This window comes from Onychostruthus taczanowskii, unplaced genomic scaffold (assembly GCF_017590055.1).
Source record: "Onychostruthus taczanowskii isolate IOZ18803 unplaced genomic scaffold, ASM1759005v1 scaffold249, whole genome shotgun sequence".
NCBI classification, from domain to species: domain Eukaryota; kingdom Metazoa; phylum Chordata; class Aves; order Passeriformes; family Passeridae; genus Onychostruthus; species Onychostruthus taczanowskii.
This window is the reverse complement of record NW_024499785.1, coordinates 5,845-17,349: the sequence shown is the minus strand read 5'-3', so window position 1 is coordinate 17,349 and position 11,505 is coordinate 5,845. Positions and strand designations below refer to the sequence as shown.

Sequence of the window (11,505 nt, the reverse complement as noted above, 5' to 3'; positions counted from 1 at the left end):
CTGTTTGGGGCCTGACCTTGGGAGGGGTTTGGGGTCTGACCCCGGGGGGGATTTGGGGTCTGACCCAGGGGGGTTTGGGGTCCTGACCCAGGGGGGGTTTGGGGTCTGACCCAGTGGGTTTGGGGTCTGACCCCGGGGGGGATTTGGGGTCTGACCTGGGGGATTTGGGGTCTAACCCAGGGGGGGTTTGGGGTCTGACCCCCCCGTGTCCCGCAGCCGCTGACGGGGCAGCAGCGTTCGCACCTGGCCGTGCAGCTGGCGGATGCTCTGCAGCGACAGCAGCGCTTCCAGAGCCAGGTGGGGCTGGGGGCACCCCGGGGGGCTCCCTAAAGTGTGGGGGGCTCCCTAAAGAGGGAGGAGTTCCTTGAAGAGTGGGGGGCTTCCCAAAGAGGGGGATTCCCCTGAGAGAGAGGGGCTCCCCTTGGAAGCGAGGGGGGATTCTTCTCTAGGACAGGGGGCTCCCCACACAGGGGGGGTTTCCCACACAGAGGATTCCCACCAGAAGTCAGGGGGCTCCCCGGGGGTGCCCCCCACGGCTGGGGGATCCCCATAACACAGGTACCCCCAGGAGAAGGAAGAGAAGGAGGAGGAGCCCCCCCAGCCCCCCCAGGATGAGGCGTCGCTGCGCCAGTTCGGGCGGGAGCTGCGCAAGGTCAGTGCCGCGGGGGTGGGGTGGGGATTTTTGGGGGGTCTTTCCCCCCAGCTGAACCCCGATTCTGGCAGGTGCTGACGGCGTCTGACGTGGTGCTGGAGGTGCTGGACGCCCGCGACCCCCAGGGCTGCCGCAGCCCCCGGCTCGAGGGGGCCCTGCGGCCGCAGCAGCGCCTCGTGCTCGTCCTCAACAAGATCGGTGAGGGGAGGGTGTGGATCTGGGTGGGGGTCCCGACATGGATTTGGGGGGAGGGGTTCCGCTGTCCCTGCAGCCCTGGGGACAGCCCTGTGCGTCCCCCCACGCAGACCTGGTGCCGCGGGACGTGGTGGCCGCGTGGCTGAAGCACCTGCGGGACGAGTTCCCCACCGTGGCCTTCAAGGCGTGCACGCAGCAGCAGAGCCGACGCCTGGTGGGTGCCGGGGGGTCTGGGGGAGGGGGGCTCAGGGCAGGGGGTCCCGCTGAGCCCTCCCCGTGTCCCCACAGAAGCAGAGCCGGATGGCGGCGGACACGGCCCCCCAGGACGTGCTGGCTGCGGGGGGCTGCGTGGGGGCCGAGACCCTCCTGCACATCCTGAGGAACTACGGCCGCTGCGGGGAGGGCAGGAGCTCCATCACCGTGGGGGTCGTGGGTGAGGGGCTGGGGGGCTCTGGAAGGGGGGGTGCTGGGGTCGAATGGAGGCTGTGAAATAGGAGGGGGGATGGGTGAGTGGGTCTGGGGGCTTTGGGGGGCAGAGGGAAGGCTGGGGTGCTGGCTCTGAGGCCCCCCCAACCCTACTAACCCCTTCCCCAGGGTACCCCAACGTGGGCAAGAGCAGCCTCATCAACAGCCTGAAGCGCAGCCGCGCCTGCGGGGTGGGGGCCATGCCCGGGGTCACCAGGTGAGCCCACCTGGGCTGGGGTCACCTGCATGGGGTGGGGGGGCTGTGGGTGGAGCCTGGGCTGACTCAGGTGTGGCACAGGCCCCGCCCAGGTGTGGTGGGTGTGGCACAGACCCCGCCCAGGTGTGGTGGGTGTGGCACAGGCCCCGCCCAGGTGTGGTGGGTGTGGCACAGGCCCCGCCCAGCTTTGGCACAGACCTCGCCCAGGTGTGGCACAGACCCCGCCCAGGTGTGGTGGGTGTGGCACAGACCACGCACAGGTGTGGTGGGTGTGGCACAGGCCCCACCCAGCTTTGGCACAGACCCCGCCCAGGTGTGGTGGGTGTGGCACAGACCCCGCCCAGCTGTGGCACTCCCCCCCCGCCCCCAGGTGCCTGCAGGCCGTGCAGCTGGACGGGCACATCCGGCTCCTGGACTGTCCAGGTGTGGTGCTGGACTCGGGGGACCCCCCGGCCGCCGCCCCTCTGAGGGGGGCCCTGGCCCCCCAGCGCCTGCGGGACCCCCTGACCCCCGCCTGCGCCATCCTGTGCCGCTGCCCCCCCCAGCAGGTACGTGGGGACCCCCCCGGGGGGCTGGGGGTGCGTGGGGGGGCCCCATCCCCGTGGCAATTCGGGGGTACCCCGTTTTTCCACCTCAGCCCTTTGGGGGATTCAGTACCCCCCAAAATCGGGATTAAAGGGGGGGGCTCAACAATGTGGGGGAGGGGAGTTTATTCCAGGGGGACCCCCACCCCCATTTTAAGCATTTTCACCCCGTTTTTACCACCACGGGGGAGGGGCAGGCCGGCATTCCCCAGTGTGTCCATCCCCCCCAAACCCCTGTGTGTCCCCCCCACAGCTGAGCCAGCTCTACGGGGTCCCCCCCTGCAGTGACCCCCTGCAGTTCCTGGCCCACCTGGCCCGGCGGCAGGGCCGGCTCCGCCCGGGGGGGCTCCCGGACGCCCACGCCGCCGCCACGGCCCTGCTGCACGACTGGACCAGGTCTGGGAGGGACGGGGACGTTTTCGGGGGGGGGTGTCCCCACACTCTGATCACCTTTCTGGGGGGCTGGGAGGGGTTTCCGTGCCTTGCTTCCCTTTTCTGGGGGGCTTGCAGGGTTTTCTGTACCCTGACCCCTTGTATGGGGAGGGTCTCCATACACCCCGATCTCATTTATAGGGGGTTGGGGAGGGGTTTTCACACTCTGCCCCCCTTTTTTGGGGGGCTTGGAGGGGTCTCCCCACTCTGATCCTCTTTTTTTGGGGAGTGGAGGGGTCTTCCTCACCCCATTTCTGGTGGTTGGGGAGGGGTTTCCACACCCTGTCCCTCCTTTTTTTTTGGGAGGGGGCGAGGGGTCTTCCCACACCCTCACCCCATATCTGGGGGGCTGCAGGGTCCCCCCACACTCTGAGCTGCATTTTTGGGGGTACCAGGGATCCCCTCCATACCCTGAGCTCTGATTTTGGGGTCAGGAGGGTTCTCCCCCCACCCTGACCCCCCTTTTTTTTTTCCCAGTGGGAAGATCTCATACTACACCCACCCCCCCAAATCTCGGGGGGTGCAACTCGAGGCCCAAATCCTCCCAGCGCTGGGGCCGGCGCTGGACCTGGAGGCTCTGGAACGGGGCGACGCCGAGGCCCTGGCAGGTGAGCAGCACCTGAACCCCCCCTCCCATCCCCCCTCGGGGACGCCCCCAAAACTCACCTGGCCCCCCCACAGCTGTCCCGGTGACGGTGACGGGGCTGGGGCTGTCCCCGGAGGAGGAAGAGCAAGGAGAAGCCATGGAGGACGACAGCGGCGGCCTGGAGGTGGGAAGGGATTTCCTGAGCTTGGGGTTTTTTTTTTTTGGGGGGGGGATTTTGGGGGTTGACATTTAACCCCCCCCCAGCTCGGCACGATGACGGTGGAGCTGAAGCCCCGGGTGAAGTCGGGGGGCTCGGGGGGGGAGTCGCTGCCCCCCGCCCCCAGCCTGGAGGAGGTGGCTGCGCTCCCTGCTCTGTTCCAGGGGCAGGGCCTGAAGGCAGCTGGAAAAAGGAGGAAAAAACTTCAAAAAAGAGCACGTGAGTGAAGACCCCCCCTTTTCCTGACCCCCCCCAAAACCTTCCCGATCCCTTTTTTTTTTTTTCAAATTCCTGGTGGCCCCCATCCCACAGAGAAAATCGCCACGAAGCTGTCGGAGACGTTGGAGGCGGCCATGCAGTTCTGAGCATCCACAAATGGAATGAAAATAAATATAAATAAATTTTTAAATTTATTTAAATTGCATTGTGCGTCTGGTGGGGCGGGGCCTACCCTGAAATGGGCGGGGCTTCACAGGGTGGGGTCTGCTTAAAGGGGCAGGGCTAAAATAATTAATCCCGCCCTCCTCAAGAGTTCCAAATCATCCCTGAGACCCCTCCCCAAACCCTTCAGGGACCCCCCCAAACCCTGCAGAGCTCCTGACAGGATGTGAGACCCTTCCCCAAAACCTTCTCACCCCCCACGGTGGCCCCACCCCTTTATTTTGGGGGTCCTCCTCTCTCAGGGTCACCCCTGAGGTCCCACTAGGGATCCCAGCTCAAATTTTGGGTGGATTTCCCCATTTTTGGGGTCTTCTTGAGCCCCTCAACAGCTCCAGGACCCTCCTTGAGCCCCCAAATCCATCCCCCCTCATTTTGGGGTGTTGTGGTTCCCTCTTTGGGCTCCCATGCCCCCCAGTATTCCCCTGGGACCCCCAATCCTCCCCCCTATTTTGGGGCACACCCGAGGGTCTGTGATCCCCCCAAATCCTGCGGGAGGGGACCCTCAGATCCCCCAAAAACAGAGCCAAAGGCAAGGGCACAAATGCAATCATTTATTCAGAATTTGAGGCGGGGGGGGGACCCCAACTCCCCCAGAAAACAAAGAAAAAACCCCAAAACAGAATTGGGGAAAGAAAGAAAACCCCAAAAAACCCTTTGGGTTGAGGGGGAGCAGGATGAGAACCCAAAAAACGAGCGAGGGGAGATGAGCGTGGGACCCCCCCCCACCCCGAAAGGAGGGGGTGCAAGGCTGGTGGGTTTGGGGGGCCGGGGGGGTCTGGGGGTCACTCGGGGCTGTAGGGGAAGCCCAGCAGGAGCCCCTGGCCCGGCTCCACCCGCAGCTCCTCCAGCCGCAGCTGCCGCTCCCCGCGCTCCCTGGGGCCCGTGCTGAAGCGCAGCGTGGCCGAGGCGGGCAGGGGGGGGTCCCGGGGGTCTCCGCCCCCCGAGAAGGGTTTGAGGGCGCTGCCGTGGGGGTTGAGCAGCAGCAGGAAGCGCTCGCTCTGGTCCCAGCGCCGCAGCAGCGCCACGGCCGAGCCCGCCGGCACCGCCAGAGCCTCCCCCAGCAGCAGCGAGCGCTCGTGGGCACGCAGGGAGGCCAGGGCCGTGCACAGCTCCAGCTCGGGGGGCTGCAAGGGACGGGGGGAAGGGGTTAGAGGGGCTGGGAGACCCCCAAATGCAGCGCCGAGAGAAGGAGGCGCTGGCCCTTTAAGGAGGCTGTGGGTGGCATTGCCCTTTTAAGGGCGCATTGCCCTTTTAAGGGCATGTCACCCATTTAAGGATGCATTGCTCTTTTTAAGGTGTCCCATCCGTATAAGAGCACATTGCCCTTTTAAGGACGCATTGCCCCTTTAAGACTGCATCACCCTTTTAAGGATGCATTGCCCTTTTATAGGTGCCTCACCCATATAAGACTGCATTGCCCTTTTAAGGACACATTGCCCCTTTAAGATTGCATCACCCTTTTAAGGATGCATTGCCCTTTTACGGGAGTGTTGCCCTTTTAAGAATGCGTTGCCCTTTTACGAACAATTCTATGTTGCCACTTTATGGGACCCACCCTAAGGCTCCACCCACCCATGGGCGTGGCCAAAAACCCCACCCCCTTGAGAAAGCCATAAATGGAAACTAAGGCTCTGCCCCCTCAGGGGAGGAGCAACTATAAGCCACGCCCCCAAGTAAGCCCCGCCCACACCAATGTCAATCAGAGCTCCAAGCCCCGCCCACCTCGGAGCCGTTCCCGCCTCTTTTCGGTTCGTCGATGATTTCCCACGGCATCGATGGCAGCTGGGGCAAAAAACGGCAAAATTAGGGCAAAAACTGGCGAAATTGGGGCAAAACCAGCAAAACTGGGGCAAAACCCAGTGGAACTAGGCAAAAACCAGTGGAATTGGGGCAAAACCAAGTGAAATCAGGCAAAAATCAGAGAAATTGGGGCAAAACCCAGTGAAATCAGGCAAAAAACAAAGAAATTGGGGCACAAAAGTAGTGAAATTTGGGGAAAAAACTGGTGAAATTGGAGTCAGGGGTTGATCCCAGCCCCCTCCCCTGCACCCCCAAAATCCCCGAATCCCTCCCCAAAATGTCCAAGCCCCCCGAGCCCCCCGAGCCCCCCGGTACCTGCTGGTCCTTGGGGGGCCGCGGCAGCCCCAGCTCGTCGCCGTAGCTCAGCACGGGGGTCCCGGGGAGCCCCCAGAGCAGCAGCAGCTGCTGCAGCCTCAGCCCGGGGCTCACCCAGGCCTCCCACGGGGACCCCACCTGTGGGACGGGCACCCGTCACCCCCCGACCCCCAAAAACGGGAGGGGACCCCCAAAATGGGAGGGGGCAGCCGGGGGGAGGAAGGTGGGCTGGGGGAATTTGGGGGTCCCAGGGGAGTCAGTGGGGGGGTTTTGGGGCATCCCAGGCAGGTTTTGGGGGGGTCCCGGGCAGGTTTTGGGGTCCCATTTGGGATTCCCAGGGGAGGGGGGGGTTTTGGGGCATCCCAGGCAGGTTTTGGGGGGGTCCCGGGCAGGTTTTGGGGTCCCATTTGGGATTCCCAGGGGAGGGGGGGGTTTTGGGGCATCCCAGGCAGGTTTTGGGGGGGTCCCGGGCAGGTTTTGGGGTCCCATTTGGGATTCCCAGGGGAGGGGGGGGTTTTGGGGCATCCCAGGCAGGTTTTGGGGGGGTCCCGGGCAGGTTTTGGGGTCCCATTTGGGATTCCCAGGGGAGGGGGGGGTTTTGGGGCATCCCAGGCAGGTTTTGGGGGGGTCCCGGGCAGGTTTTGGGGTCCCATTTGGGATTCCCAGGGGAGGGGGGGGTTTTGGGGCATCCCAGGCAGGTTTTGGGGGGGTCCCGGGCAGGTTTTGGGGTCCCATTTGGGATTCCCAGGGGATGGGGGGGTTTTGGGGCATCCCAGGCAGGTTTTGGGGGGTCCCAGGCAGGTTTTGGGGGGGTCCCGGGCAGGTTTGGGGTTCCCGGGCAGGTTTTGGGGGTCCCGGGCAGGTTTGGGGGGTCCCAGGCAGGTTTGGGGGTCCCGGGGAGGTTTTGGGGGGCAGACTCACGCTCCAGCCCAGCCCCACGGGGAGGTTTCGGGGTCCCAGGGGATGAGGGGATTTGGGGGTCCCGGGCAGGTTTGGGGGGCACTCACGCTCCAGCCCAGCCCCACGCCGGAGGAGTTGGAGCCCAGGAAGTGGAGCAGGCTCCTCACGGCTCCCTCGGGCGACTCGGCACCGGCTCTGGGCTCCAGCGGCTTCAGGAAGGGCCCCAGGAGCAGCCGCAGCCCCCCCGGGACCCCCGGAACCTTCCAGGGCTCCTGCAGCCGAGTGCCCCCCACCAGCACCCTGGAAACGGGACAGCGTCAGGGCACCCCAAAAACCGGGAGGGTAACGAGGGGAGAACCCCAAAAATGGGGGGGAAAGGGAGGGGAGAACCCCAAAAATGGGGGGGAAAGACAGGGGAACGAGCCAAAAATGGGAAAGGAAAAATCAGGAGACCCCCAAAAATGGGGGGGAAAGTCAAGGGAACACCCCAAAAATGGGGAGCGAAAAATGAGGGGGGAGAACCCCAAAAATAGGGAGGAAAAGTCAGGGGAGAACCCCAAAAACAGAGGAGAAAATTCAAGGGAACACCCCAAATATGGGGGGAAAAGTGAGGGGAGAACCCCAAAAATCGGGGGGCCAAAAAAGGGGGGGGAAAGTGAGGGGAGAACCCCAAAAATGGGGGGGAAAGACAGGGGAACGAGACAAAAATGGGGAGGGAAAAATCAGGAGGGAGAACCCCAAAAATGGGGGGGAAAGTCAGGGGAACAACCCCAAAAATGGGGGGAAAAGTGAGGGGAGAACCCCAAAAATCGGGGGGAAAGTCAGGGGAACGAGCCAAAAATGGGAAAGGAAAAATCAGGAGACCCCCAAAAATGGGGAGGAAAAGTCAGGGGAGAACCCCAAAAATGGGGGGGAAAGTGAGGGGAGAACCCCAAAAATGGGGGGGAAAGGGAGGGGAGAACCCCAAAAATGGGGGGGAAAGTGAGGGGAGAACCCCAAAAATGGGAAGGAAAAGGTCAGGGGAGAACCCCAAAAACAGAGGAGAAAATTCAAGGGAACACCCCAAAAATGGGGAGGAAAATTCAAGGGAGCACCCCAAAAATGGGGAAGAAAAATCAGGGGAGCACCCCAAAAATGGGGGGGGAAAGGTCATGGGAAAACCCCAAAAATAGAAGGAAAAATCAGGGCAGAACCCCAAAAATGGAGGAAAAAATCAGGGGAACAACCCCAAAAATGGGAAGGGAAAGGTCAGGGGAGAACTCCAAAAACAGAGGAGACAATTCAAGGGAGCACCCCAAAAATGGGGGGAAAGGTCAGGGGAGAACCCCAAAAATGGGAAGGGAAAGGCCAGGGGAGAACCCCAAAAACAGAGGAGAAAATTCAAGGGAACACCCCAAAAATGGGGGGAAAAGGTCATGGGAAAACCCCAAAAATAGAAGGAAAAATCAGGACAGAACCCCAAAAATGGAGAAAAAAATCAGGGGAACATCCCAAAAATGGGAAAGGAAAAATCAGGGGAACAACCCCAAAAATGGGGAGGGAAAGGTCAGGGGAGAACCCCAAAAACAGAGGAGAAAATTCAAGGGAGCACCCCAAAAATGGGGGGAAAGGTCAGGGGAGAAACCCAAAAATTGGGGGGGAAGGTCACAGGAGAACCCCAAAAATAAAAGGAAAAATCAGGGGAGAACCCCAAAAATTTGGGGGAAAACTCAAGGAAGCAAGGAAAAAACACAGGGAGGAAGGACAGGAGAGCCCCCCAAAAATGGGGGGAGAGGTCAGGGGAGAACCCCAAAAATGAGAAGTGAAAAGTCATGGGAGAAATGAAAAATGATGAGAAACGTCAGAGCAGCACCCCAAAAATGTAGAAGGCAAGGTCAGGATAGCACCCCAAAAATGGAGGGAAAGGCCAGGGGAGAACCCCAAAAATTCACCCCAAAAATGGGGGGAAAGGCCAGGGGAGAACCCCAAAAATTCACCCCAAAAATGGGGGGGAAAGGCCAGGGGAGAACCCAAAAATTCACCCCAAAAATGGGGGGAAAGGCCAGGGGAGAACCCCAAAAATTCACCCCAAAAATGGGGGGAAAGGCCAGGGGAGAACCCCAAAAATTCACCCCAAAAATGGGGGGAAAGGCCAGGGCTTCAGCCAATGGCTCAGGGCAGCCTGGGGGGGCACGGGGGGGGTCAGGGGGGCCCCCCAATCCCCAAATCCCCCCCCCCAGACCCCCCCAGACCCACCTGGACCTGCTGGTGCACCGTGGGGTCGCCGGCCGCGTCCCCCCAGACCCGATCCCCAGCGGGGTTTGGGGTCAGGTCCAGGATCACCTTCAGCCCTGGGGGGGGAATTGGGGGGGTCAGGGCACCCCCAAACCCCTCCCCCACACTGTAACCCCCCCACCATTATGGGGGATCCCCCTTTTGGGGGGCTCCTCCAATCACCCAACCCTGGGAACCCCCAAATTCAGCCCCTGCCCCAATTTTGGGGTGTCCCCCACCCCCCCCCTCAATTTTGTGCCCCTCACATTTTGGGGTTCCCCCTCAATCCTGTGGTGCCCCTCCCTCAAATTCAAGCTCTCCACTTTGCCCCTCCCCCCCATACCCAACATTTCCCCCAAATTTTGGGGTTCCTCTCAGTTCACCCCCCTCCCCCCACTATGACCCTCCCATTTTGGGGTCCCCCCCAGTTTTGGGGTCCCCAGCCCACCTTTGTCCTTGGCCGCCTGCAGGAGAGCCTTGAAGTCCTGGATGGTGCCCAGGGCTGGGTCCAGCTCCTTCAGGGGGGGGAGGAGCCCCTCGGGGGGTTTTTGGGGGGCCACGGGGCCCAGCACCAGCCCCCCCACCTGCAGCTTGTCCTTCAGGTACCCCAAACGTTTCTCCACGCCTGAAAAAAGGGGGTGAACCCCAAATCTGACCCGGCAGCACAACCCCAACACCGCCGGGGACCCCAAAATCCCACCCCGAGACCCCAAAATCCACCCAGGGCCACCAAAGAGATCCCCAACACCGCTGGGGACCCCAAAATTCCACTGAGACCCCAAAATCCACCCAGGGCCACCAAAGAGATCCCCAACACCGCTGGGGACCCCAAAATTCCACTGAGACCCCAAAATCCACCCAGGGCCACCAAAGAGATCCCCAACACCGCTGGGGACCCCAAAATTCCACTGAGACCCCAAAATCCACCCAGGGCCACCAAAGAGATCCCCAACACCGCTGGGGACCCCAAAATTCCACTGAGACCCCAAAATCCACCCAGGGACACCAAAGAGCCCTCCCAGGATCCCAAAACAGCCCCAGAATTGGGGAAAATTCCAGAATTCCCCAAATTTGGGGGCTCCCTCAGGCTTTGGAGCTCCTGGAACCCCTCCTAAAGTGGGAGGGACCCCCCAAGAACCCCCCTAAAGTTGGGGGGACTCCCCTAAATTGCTGAGTCACCTCCCCCCGGGCCCTTTTATGGGGGGGTCCTGATATAGGGGGTCCCCAAGCTGATCCTGTGGGGTTTTTTTGGGAATTTCTCCCAGGAATTAATCCCTGACACATGGTGGGGGACACTGAGATGAATCCCCCCTCCCCAAATACCCTTGGATTTATTTTGGGGGTTCCATTAATGGGGCCTCCACTCCCCACACAGGCTCACAGGGGACCCCCAAACTTTCCTGGGACCCCCCCTCCCCCAATTCCCCAAAAGACCTCACAGACCCTCCCCAAAACCAGGCTGGAAACTTCCTAAACTCCCCCAGCTCACCTTTGGGGACCCTCTAAACACCCCCAAACCCCCCATGGGACCCCCCAAACTCCTTCAGCCATCCTCTGGGATCCTTCCACCCCTCTGGGGACCCTCTCAACCCCCCCAAACCCCCCATGGGACCCCCCAAACTCCTCCAGCCATCCTCTGGGATCCTTCCACCCCTCTGGGGACCCTCTAACCCCCCCCAAACCCCCCATGGGGCCTCCCAAAACCCCTCAGGGCACCCCCCAAGACCCCTCCTCACCTTTCAGATCGCCCCCAAAGGCCTTGGGGGGGGCCCTGTAGAGCGCCCCGAGCTCCCACCAGGCCTTGTCGGGCAGGGGCTGGCATCGGGGGGCTTGTGCCACGATGGCAGCAGCGGCCCCCAGCATCCCGAGCCAGCCCCCCCAGAAGAGCACGAGCAGCACCAGGCGGGCCCGGGCCCAGAGCGGCGTCCCCGCCTCCCTCAGCAGCTCCTCCTTGCCCAGCCCCGTGAATTTGGGGCTCCCCGAGGCCCCCGCGCCCCCCAGAGCCGCCTCCTCCTCCTCCTCGGGGGGGATCTTCATCACCAGCCCGTTCTTCTCGCCGCCCTGCCGCTGCTCCGGGGCCGGGGAGGGGTCGCGGTGGGGAGAGGGGGGCTGGGGGGGGGTCCCCGGCTCGGCCGCGGCCATCGGCTCCTTCTCGGCCTCGAGCGCCGAGAGCTCCAGCTCGCGGGGGGGAGACTCGGGGTCCATCTGGGGAAAGAACCAGAGCCCTCAGGGGCTGACCCAAAATCCTGAGGGATTGCTCCAAAACCTTCAGAGATTGCCCCAAAAACCTCAGGGATTGTCCCAAAGCCCTCAGGGATTGTCCCAAAATCAGGCTCACAGGGGACCCCCAAACTTTCCTGGGACCCCCCCTCCCCCAATTCCCCAAAAGACCTCACAGACCCTCCCCAAAACCAGGCTGGAAACTTCCTAAACTCCCCCAGCTCACCT

General features: G+C 62.3%; 2 protein-coding genes across 2 annotated transcripts in view; one reads left to right on the top strand and one right to left on the bottom strand.

Annotated features, from left to right (window-relative positions):
• The window catches only part of LOC121336824 (guanine nucleotide-binding protein-like 3-like protein), a 4,827-nt gene extending 1,060 nt beyond the window's left edge, over positions 1 to 3,767 (top strand). Inside the window, exons 4-16 of the mRNA XM_041406329.1 lie at positions 217 to 297; positions 569 to 652; positions 724 to 850; positions 958 to 1,061; positions 1,136 to 1,280; positions 1,442 to 1,529; positions 1,611 to 1,652; positions 1,843 to 2,077; positions 2,367 to 2,509; positions 3,023 to 3,153; positions 3,227 to 3,315; positions 3,396 to 3,567; positions 3,661 to 3,767. Of these exons, the coding sequence (XP_041262263.1) occupies positions 217 to 297; positions 569 to 652; positions 724 to 850; positions 958 to 1,061; positions 1,136 to 1,280; positions 1,442 to 1,529; positions 1,611 to 1,652; positions 1,843 to 2,077; positions 2,367 to 2,509; positions 3,023 to 3,153; positions 3,227 to 3,315; positions 3,396 to 3,567; positions 3,661 to 3,713 (1,494 nt within the window). The 3' untranslated portion in view covers positions 3,714 to 3,767. The remainder of the gene's footprint in view (positions 1 to 216; positions 298 to 568; positions 653 to 723; positions 851 to 957; positions 1,062 to 1,135; positions 1,281 to 1,441; positions 1,530 to 1,610; positions 1,653 to 1,842; positions 2,078 to 2,366; positions 2,510 to 3,022; positions 3,154 to 3,226; positions 3,316 to 3,395; positions 3,568 to 3,660) is intronic.
• A 560-nt stretch (positions 3,768 to 4,327) lies between these two features.
• On the bottom strand, positions 4,328 to 11,286 carry LOC121336823 (4F2 cell-surface antigen heavy chain-like). The gene is made up of 8 exons (XM_041406328.1): positions 10,794 to 11,286; positions 9,506 to 9,682; positions 9,040 to 9,134; positions 8,916 to 8,965; positions 6,912 to 7,110; positions 5,905 to 6,042; positions 5,512 to 5,571; positions 4,328 to 4,913 (listed from the first exon to the last, which is right to left on the bottom strand). Exons 1-8 carry the CDS (start codon positions 11,260 to 11,262, stop codon positions 4,572 to 4,574), a joined length of 1,530 nt encoding a protein of 509 aa, XP_041262262.1. The 5' UTR covers positions 11,263 to 11,286; the 3' UTR covers positions 4,328 to 4,571.
• Between the last annotated feature and the right edge of the window lie 219 nt (positions 11,287 to 11,505).

Bases quoted from the DNA above. Each gene is read 5' to 3' on its own strand.
- LOC121336823 (XM_041406328.1), bottom strand. From the start codon at position 11,262: ATGGACCCCGAGTCTCCCCCCCGCGAGCTGGAGCTCTCGGCGCTCGAG. The intron at 9,683-10,793 runs GTGAGGAGGGGT...CCCTTTTTTCAG, and splicing joins CTTTGGGGGCGATCTGAAAG to GCGTGGAGAAACGTTTGGGG. The intron at 7,111-8,915 runs GTGAATTTTTGG...ACGCTGTCCCGT, and splicing joins CCTTTCCCCCCATTTTTGGG to TTCCAGGGTGCTGGTGGGGG.